At 32.3% G+C, this 9,698-nt stretch overlaps 1 protein-coding gene across 1 annotated transcript; it reads right to left on the bottom strand.

The window, feature by feature from the left end:
* Positions 1 to 1,643: 1,643 nt before the first annotated feature.
* On the bottom strand, positions 1,644 to 5,591 carry LOC142224017 (trypsin-1). The gene is made up of 4 exons (XM_075293828.1): positions 5,293 to 5,591; positions 4,936 to 5,177; positions 1,974 to 2,355; positions 1,644 to 1,900 (listed from the first exon to the last, which is right to left on the bottom strand). Exons 1-4 carry the CDS (start codon positions 5,498 to 5,500, stop codon positions 1,779 to 1,781), a joined length of 954 nt encoding a protein of 317 aa, XP_075149943.1. The 5' UTR covers positions 5,501 to 5,591; the 3' UTR covers positions 1,644 to 1,778.
* Between the last annotated feature and the right edge of the window lie 4,107 nt (positions 5,592 to 9,698).

The following is a 9,698-nucleotide window of genomic DNA, read 5'->3' as shown; positions in this document are numbered from 1 at the left end:
GAACCGAATAAAATTTTAACAAAATTTTCTCTAGAAATAAAATTTTGACAAAATTTTCTATAGAAATAAAATTTTGGTAGATTATTTTTGGCTCTAGTGGCAACCATGATTATGAACCGATATGGACCAATTTTTGTGTGATTGGACCAATTTTGGTATGGTTGTTAGCGACCATATACTAACACCACGTTCCTAATTTGAACCGGATCGGATGAATTTTGCTCCTCCAAGAGGCTCCGGAGGTCAAATCTGGAGAACGTTTTATATGGGCTATATATAATTATGGACCGATATGGACCAATTCTGGTACGGTTGTTAAAGATCATATACTAACACCATGTTCCAAATTACAACCGGCTTGGATGAAATTTGCTTCTCTTGGAGACTTCACAAGCCAAATCTGGGGATCGGTTTATATGGGGGCTATATATAGTTATGAACCGATGTGGACCAATTTTTGCATGGTTGTTAAAGACCATATACCAACACCATGTAGCAATTTCAGCCGGATCGGATGAAATTTGCTTCTCTTTTAGGCTCCGCAACCCAAATCTGGGGATCGGTTTATATGGGGGCTATATATAATTATGGACCGATGTGGACCAATTTTTGCATGGTTGTTAGAGACTAAATACCAACACCATGTACCAAATTTCAGCCGGATCGGATGAAATATGCTTCTGTTAGAGGCTCCACAAGCCAAATCTGAGGGTCCCTTTATATGGGGACTATACGTAAAAGTGGACCGATATGGATCGATAGCTTGTTTCGTTCGGAAGTTAGCGTGATTTCAACAGACGGACGGACGGACGGACATGCTTGGATCGAATCAGAATTTCACCACGACCCAGAATATATATACTTTATGGGGTCTTAGAGCAATATTTCGATGTGTTACAAACGGAATGACAAAGTTAATATACCCCCATCCTATGATGGATGGTATAAAAATATCTTTGGCGCTATACGAAGTTCAACTTTCTTCACAATGAGTTCATTTTAACTTAAAGAAGGGGTCACTTTTTTCTGGGTGCATGAACTAAAATAAAGTTAAATTGGCTTTAGTGAGTGTTTTTTTTTTTTGTTTAGTGTACCAAATTTCAATCGAATCGTATGAAATTTGCTCCTCTAGGAGGCTCCGGAGGTCAAATCTGGGGATCGGTTAATATGGTGATTATATATAATTATGGACCTTTATGGACCTATCGGTTCGGTTCAAATTAAAAATAATGTGGTAAAAATTTGAGTTCCAAACATATAATTTTTAAACCGAAACATACAGCCAAGTTTCAAGTCGATAGCTTGTTTCGTTGGGAAATTAGCATGATTTCGACAGGCGGACGGACGGACATCGCTAGATCGGCTCAAAATTTCACCATGACCCAGAATATATGGGGTCTGAGATCAATATTTCGATTGCCAAAGTTAATTGTCCTTCATCCTATGGTGGGGTGACTTTAATACGGGTACATACACACTTCCAGGTTTCCACAAATATTATGGCATTTCCTTCATTAAGAATTCTCATAAATATAAGCATGTGAAAAACGTTCGTTGTTGTAAGCTATTAATGAAAACTTTTAGCTTGCAAACGATTGTAATTTCCTGTCACCAGCCTAAAAACTCTTACAATATCGTACATATAAATTATAATGGTTTGTTTTATTTTTTATATCAAAATGTGAAATGGAAATAAATAATTTTCAATAAATTAAAATGACTATTTGCTTTTAAATGGGCTTGACGAGTATTTACGAATTCCAATGTAATCAACATTGTTAACTGCTGCAATAGCAACCATCTTTAGTGTTTGATTGTATCCAGTCCAAGAATTTGGTAACACGAGCATAAACACCAGGAGCATTAGCTTGGGCACAGCCAAATCCAAAGGAAACAACACCTAATAAAAGCAACGGATGTCGATTAATCGTTTTTTCCATTCCTATTACGCAAATCATATTTCAAATACTTACCAGCCAATTTATAACGACCCTCGTTAACAATCAATGGACCACCACTGTCACCTTGGCAGGCATCTTTGCCACCTTGTTTCACCAAACCAGCGCACAACATCACCTCTTGAATCTTATTCTTGTATCGGGTAGTGCGACATTCTTGATTGGAGATAATTGGAACGGTTGCCTCTTGCAGATAGTTGGATGTACTGCCACCCTCCTTGAGTAGACCCCAACCGGCAACAATGGCATCTTTGCCATCGAAATTCTGATTGGCACTTGGTAAACAAACGGGACGTACTTTGTCATTGATTGGCACAGGTGATTCCAATTTCAATAGGGCCACATCATTGGCAATAGTATTGGGATTATATTGAGGATGTACAATTGTACGGATAACCTAGAAGAGAAATGACAAAAAAGGGGGAGAACATTGTTAAGTTATATCGTGATGGGATGCATGTAAATGCAATATAAGGAAATGAAATTAATAAGAAGAATTAGCCTTTGTTCACTTTTTATTACGAAAACACAAACGGAGAGAGATACAAACATTTAGACAAGTCTTTGCTTTGCCATGGCTTTGTGAGAAATTACAGACAAATGTAATTTCCGGCAAGTTTGTGTCTTAAGTCTTTCGTTTTATTTTCTAAATTCTTATGTTTCACATTGGGTTACATCAAAAAAACCTTGCAAACTTCATTAAAATTTACAGATGAGATTTAAATTAAATGCTTTAAAGGGATACATATTTACTAGTCTTGTTCAATATATTTAAAAAATGTGTATAAATTCATATTGTTCAATAAGCTGTCAAATTGAGAATTGTATTAGAAAACTAAATCAATAAAATATAATAATAATTGCAAAAATTAAATTAAGTCTTTTCTTGGAAACACACCAATGAATTCAAATTTGACATATAGATCCACACAAAAGATGTATTTTGGTTATGCCTAGACACTGAAACATATGTGTTGTCAGGCTTGTAATATGGATATCTGACGTTTTTTTTCAATAGCTTAATAATACCAATTCCTTAATCTTCATGTACAATTAGATATTCAAATTTTGCATCATATTCCCCTTTTAATCCAATATCGACTTTTCGAGGTTTTCTGTAAAAGTCTATAAATCTATTTGAGCCAATTTTCAACTTTTCACCTTTTTCCCCATTAAAAAAAAAGTTAATTAGTCAAACATTAAATTTTCAACTTTTTTATCCCCACTAAGAAAGAAAGTTTACTTAAACGGAGTAAAAATACGACATTATACATGGTGTTTGCTATGTAAAGCAACCAATTTGAGGTTCATTTCTAAACCGCTCATCTAAAAGCTGACTGATTTATTCCAGTCATATTCCTTATTGTTTACAAGCTTACAAAAACATCATGATTTGGCTGAAAGCCCACACTAAAAATAGTGAATCCACCAGGAAGAAAAATTTTGGTTATTTTTAGAAAAATTAGGTTAATTTTGAAAAATGTTACAAACACAGATGTCACTCCGATTCATAAAAATAAGTAAACATTTTTCGAAAAATTCAAGAACATTTATAAGACATAATTATTTTGTTTTTCACTCGTAAAAGAAAAAAATTGTAAAAAAAAAATATTTTTTTCTTAACTTTGTCGATTTTTAATTATATGTTAAGACATTTTGAATAATATTTGCAAATATTTAATCGCAAATTTCACGTTTGCCAAGAAATGAATCGGTACACTTTTCAAATAATTTTTGGAAATTTCTATTATTTGAGTTATCCGAACTGTGTTTCATACATAATAAAATTCAGTCATTTTAAATTTACTGCGAAAACTGCGTGAGACGAAGGATTTTTATAAATCACCTCAAAAGAACTAGTTATGATGTGAAAATGGTGTCTATCGCTAGAAGAACATTTTTTTACTTAGGAAGAATTTCCAATTTATTTCTTTTTTATTGGGATATCGCGAGGACGAATGCAACACATATTGAAAAAAGAGCTGGGGCTAAAGCCATTGAAGTTCCAAAATGTGCAAGAGCTCATCGATACAAAATAAAAGTTAGACTGACCTAAGACCTAAGGAGTTACTTCGATTGTACAAAAGTGGTTAATTACCGAATTTGGTTTTCTCCAAGGAGAAGCCACTCCAAATTGAGCAGTTTGTGAACAATCGAAATAATCGGTTTACTTCCCAAAGAGGTTAGCTGAAATGTAGATCTTCGATTGGACAATAGAATTCAAGTGCTGGCGATGGTAATGATTTAGGTTGCCGTAACGACCGATGGTCCCACCCCGCTCCTATTCATCAACCGGGGGGTCAAAATAAATGATGGAGATTATCGGCAAAATGTCCAATAGACAGGCAGAAAATCCTTTCGGCCGCAGACCGTGGACATTCCAACAGGCTTCAGCATCATCGCACTCAAAACGCATCAACCAAGAATGGCATAAAAATAAGATTCCATCATTTATTTCTAGCGCCAAATGACCACCAAAAACCGTTGCACTGTTGCGCCTGGGGCATTTTGGAGAGTAAGTTTGGTACTGAAAAAATACCAAAGTGTGCGATCATCTCAAGACTTTAAAATTTGATTTTAGACCCGACGTTTTTTCTTTGTGCTTTTGAACAATAAAACTAAAAATATATATCCCATTAAGTTGTTGTGTTACCATCCTTGACATTCTGATAAGATAATGGACTCGAATCGTCCCAGACGATCTTTATGTAAAAAAATCAATCTCCTTCTCTATTTAAAATAACCCCATTGTGCGACTAAAACATCATTTTTATAGTCACAACTGATTCTTCAAAAAAGCTTTCTGTTTCGGAAACTTTTTTTCTAAAAAATAACCTCTTAAGAAATCTGCAACAACTAATTTTTAATGGCCATGAACAGCTCAGAATGACTGAGCTGCCCAGATTTGCCATTCTGACATCTTATAATGCACTTTCCTTAAGTTACACTATTTGTTTCCTTAAATGTGAATTCTCACCTTTCTGGTAATGCCAGGATCGTTAGATGATCTGTCCAATTGCAACAGGCGTATTGTTATTTGCTCACGGTTATTGTGGACACAATGGGCAGCAGTCAGCACATAGCGATCATTAATCAAAGAACCACCACAGAAGAGACGCAAATAATGGCGACCCTTGACCAGCTGGGCAGTCCAGGGATATTTGTTTTGGCGCACCTGTGTACCGCCAACGATGCGATTGGCATTTGGTGTACCACAGACTAAAAAGAAATATGGAGAACACAAAAGGCAAACACACAAATCAGGAACAATGGAACAATTTAATTTCGCCAAGGAATTCGATATTTTGCAAAGGATGAGGAGACCATTACTTACAGCATTTCGTTTTGCAGTCATTGCGCTGAGGACGAGCCTTTAGTTCGATATCATCCTCATGTTGGCCATAGCTACTCAAAATACTTCCGTAATTTTCTGCCACAGTGTTATCGTTGCGCTGCACCAAATCATGGCCTGGTTGTTGGTATACGTATTGTCCTTGGGCCGATACCCACATAAGGGCACAAATGGTCACAAATTTGATCATTTCTGATGATAGTTTTTCCCCGATATTCTTTGTTTGCAAAATATGATTCACTAACTGTTGTGAGCCAACTGAGCTCTTTCACTGGCCCAGTTCAAATGTTTGAAATGGAAAAAGTCTTGCCTCTTCTTATAGTTTAAAACAAAACTGTATTGGAATTCAATGATATTGGTTTTATGACTTTATCAGCTAAGAAGGCACACATACTCACATACAAAAATATTTTTTATTATAAAGCTGAGTTGTGGGTATTCTTGGCTGAGCTTTCTTTGTTGGATTTCGGTTGTATTTTGAAGATTACATCAAAAAAACAAAAAACTCAAATTTTAATCGCCCGAAAAATTCAACACCCTACATAAAATTATGACGCTGTACTAACTAAGTCAGGCAGTTTGTTGCTACGCTGGAGTCAATCACAAAGATTGAAATAGTTTGAGAAACTCTTTTCTGACATTATGTCTTTAATAAGACTTTTTTTGACTTCGTACTCTCAAAAAAGTTAAGCCCTCTATTTAACTTTATTTTAGTTCGTGTAATTATATTGTATGAAGAAAGTTTTCTTTACGCTAATAATTTGTTGCGTACTTTACCCAGCAAAAAAAGCGTCGCCAAAAAAGTAATGAAATTGTTCTTTTTGGATCCGGAAGTGGTACAAAATTGATGCAGAAGCGATGAATTTAACATGGACTTGTCATAGGAGGGAAGTCCTCCATTTCAACAGCCGTTGCAATGAATTTGCATCACTTCTTTCGGTGTGATCCGAATTCAATGTTTTGGATGTAAATTAAAAAAATCTGTGATATGTTGTCAAATAAATATTTTTTATAAATTTTTATAATTTTTAATGGATTTTAACGCTTGTCGGAAACGTTTGACTTCAAATATTTTCAAAAATTCACAATTTTTTCAGATTGGATTTAACATTTTTTTCGACAAAATTTAAATGATTTGTATCATTTTATGAATTCTTACTCTGTTTTTAACCTATTTGAAACAAAAAAGGTTCAAATTACCCATTAAAAGTATAAAAAAACCAAATTATAAAAAATTGAATTAAAAGAACTTCCTGGGTAGTTAAAATAAAGAACATCATTGGGAGTGCATCTTCTGGAAGTGCTTTTGAAGTTGTGCCTTTGGAAGAACTTCCAAATTTTTTTAATGGGTTAGTTAAATGTACAGGAATAAATTATGCACAAATGAAAATTAAACAATTTTCTAAAAATAATCTAAATAAATAAAATCCAAAAAAATTGTTCTTCTTGATGGGTTCAGTGTTGTAAAAAATTAATATAGTAAAGGGGATTTTTCAGCTATCATCTATTATTATATTTAGGTGTCAAGCCTTTCAAAATATAGCTTCCGCAAGAATTGAAGGCGAACTTGCTCTTAGAAATTTGGCTGGAGATCAGAAGATATAATTTCCTATAGAAATAAAATTTTAACAAAATTTTCTACCGAAAATTTTGACAAAATTTTCTATGGGAATAAAATTTATATGATTTTTATCTCATAATCTCGGCTGTAGGTCTATAAATTAAACTCGAAATTGTTGGTTTCTAGTTTTTTATTTTCCGATATTTCGGTTGACTTCGTCAGACCGTTTTCAAGGATTTTATCCGATGTCTTGTTACTTCGCTGTCTGGTTTTCTAGTGGAATAAAATTTTGACAAAAATTGTCTATAAGAATAAAATGTTGACCAAACATTCTCTAGTCATAAAATTTTGACAAAGTTTTTTATAGAAATGAAATTTTGACCAAAAATTTTCTAGGAAAAAATTTTTAAAAAAATCTATACACTGAAAAAAAAATATTTATGTGATATTAAAGAGTACGCAACCTAAATTTTAGGATGCGAAATTTGAAAAATATTAAGGACAAATTTCTTTAAAATAATGAAATATTAATTAAAATAATGTTTATAATCTTTTCTTCAATTTTTTTTTTTTATTAAATTAAGAACACAAATTTTGGAAAATCGTATGTCTTTGAACTAAGGCAAATTCTCCTTAAAGTAACGAAACACATTTGTGATTTAAAAAAATCGTCCTATAATTAACTGAAATATCGAATCTTTAGATTTAAGATAAAAACGTTTCAAATAAGCTAAGATTTATTTTGAGGATTTTGCATCTTCGGTTTAAAGTTTTTTGGGAGATATGAAAACATTTTTTAGTTGGAAGTATCCTTTGTAATTTGGATTTTTAAACTGGCATTTATTTGTACGTGAAAAGCTTTATTAATATACCGCAAAAAGAGAATGAAAATTCGATAAATGAGATTTGTATCCTAATTTTAATTCCATTGATCCTAGATTTAATGCAATGTTTTTCTTTGAAAGATTTTGACTCGGAATCGATACAAAAATATTTAAAAGAAGGTCGCAATCTTTGGATACAAGTAAATTTCTGGATCATTATATACAGTTGTGATATCTAATTCAAACTACTTATTGAGAAAATATGTAATTTTCCACCTATACATGTACACACAAAAATTTTTTTCTGATTCAATCACGAAATTAATTCATCCAATTAATTTTTTAATTGAAATGTCGGAAATGATAATATCAATCACGGAAATGATAGTATCAATTAAAAAATTAATTGAAGGCCAATTAAAAATTTAATTGATCGAATTAAAAAATTAATTGATACTATTAATTTTTGTGATTGATTTTTATTTCAATTAAAAAATTTTGTTGAATCAATTAAATTTTTAATTGAATATTTATTTAAACTCAATTAAAATTTTAATTGGTAAAATCTTCGTGAAATTTTAGCTACATAACTAATATCACACCACATCAAATCTAGGGTATGCATAATTCGTTTTCGCTCAACTTAAAATGGTAACTACTTGTAAACTGATAAAATGGAACAATCACTCAATGACCAATTCACTGGCATTTGTTTTTAATTTCATCTTTCAATTTGTATTGTTTTTGGGTTCATCTTTTTCGTGAAGTGTTATAAAATGCTAATGAACAGTTTTTATGCTTTGACTTTGTTTTCTTTTGAGTACCATCATTCCACTCTACATTTCTTTCTTTCTTCCGTGGTGATTGAGTTTTAGCCCATTACAGCTAAAATTCAAACGTAACCTAATTTACATTTCGGCAGACGGGTTTTTATGTAGCATCATTGAAAGGTTTTATTGGATCGGGCATTGTGCGTTTCGTTTGTTTGTTTATTTTATTAAGAGATTTATGCCACCTTTATATAATTATAAAAACTCATTTAGATGAATTGATAATTTTGCAGATTTCTGGCTACCAGCGACGGAAGCAAATTCGCCAATAATAGTATGTCTAACAAATTATATTTTGCCATCCCTGTGATGAAGTGTTTTATTTCATAAGAGGGACAACTGATATAACATAGTCATGAAGATGTTCAGTCGCAAAAGCTAATCATTTGTGAGACTTTTTAATAGGATTTTAATAAATTTTCTTCTCGGCTAAGTGTTGACAATACAGCACTGAAAAAAACAATCCGTAGTTAAACTAACACTAAATTTAACTTATTCTTATTGGAAAAAAAATCGAAATTTTCTACAGCCCAATGAAGTTTTCTTTTTTGCCTCAAACATTTTATGATCTAAACGTGGGTACGAAGTTCAATGACGGTACAATATGAACTAACTTTACTTTTAGTTCTTTGTAGGGTGTAATTTCGTGAGTTGTAGTCAAAAATTTCACCAGGGCATTAAATTCCTCTGGTTTTAACAACGTTTTGTGGAAATCTCAAAATGTCGAGTATAAGGTAATTCATTTTTCATTGCAAGACAAATACACTGAAGAAATAAAACATCTACTGCTAAAAATGCTAAAAAATAGCTAGAAAAAAAGCTAAATTTTTTTTGTATCAAAAGTCACAGTTTTGATTGAAATTTAACAAACTTAAAGGCTTTATTTCACTTGCAATGCATATTATTTTCATTTTAATTCCACTTCTGTGAGACTGTAACAATATCTAAGGCATATTAGCTCTGTTTGCGTATTCGATACATTTTGATTACTATTACAAATTTTTTACTGGAAGTCCTTCGTTTTGTGGGAGCTACCTTCCCAACACCTCTATTTTATTTACTTGTTATTTTAGAATATTAAATGATCTAAGCATGCTTTGGATTTGGTAAAAAAATGATTTGTCATTTTTTTAAATAAAATTTTAGTTTGGATTTGAAATTGTGAAAAATTCA

The sequence above is a fragment of the Haematobia irritans genome, chromosome 2, assembly GCF_050003625.1.
Source record: "Haematobia irritans isolate KBUSLIRL chromosome 2, ASM5000362v1, whole genome shotgun sequence".
In the NCBI taxonomy this organism is placed as follows: domain Eukaryota; kingdom Metazoa; phylum Arthropoda; class Insecta; order Diptera; family Muscidae; genus Haematobia; species Haematobia irritans.
The sequence above is the reverse complement of the archived record's forward strand: the minus strand, read 5'-3'. Positions and strand labels throughout refer to the sequence as shown.

What these genes read in the sequence shown, in the direction of transcription:
- LOC142224017 (XM_075293828.1), bottom strand. Translation starts at nt 5,500, where the DNA reads ATGATCAAATTTGTGACCATTTGTGCCCTTATGTGGGTATCGGCCCAA. An exon ending in ATCCTGGCATTACCAGAAAG is followed by an intron (nt 2,356 to 4,935) that starts GTGAGAATTCAC and finishes TTTCTCTTCTAG; the next exon opens with GTTATCCGTACAATTGTACA. An exon ending in GGGTCGTTATAAATTGGCTG is followed by an intron (nt 1,901 to 1,973) that starts GTAAGTATTTGA and finishes TGCTTTTATTAG; the next exon opens with GTGTTGTTTCCTTTGGATTT.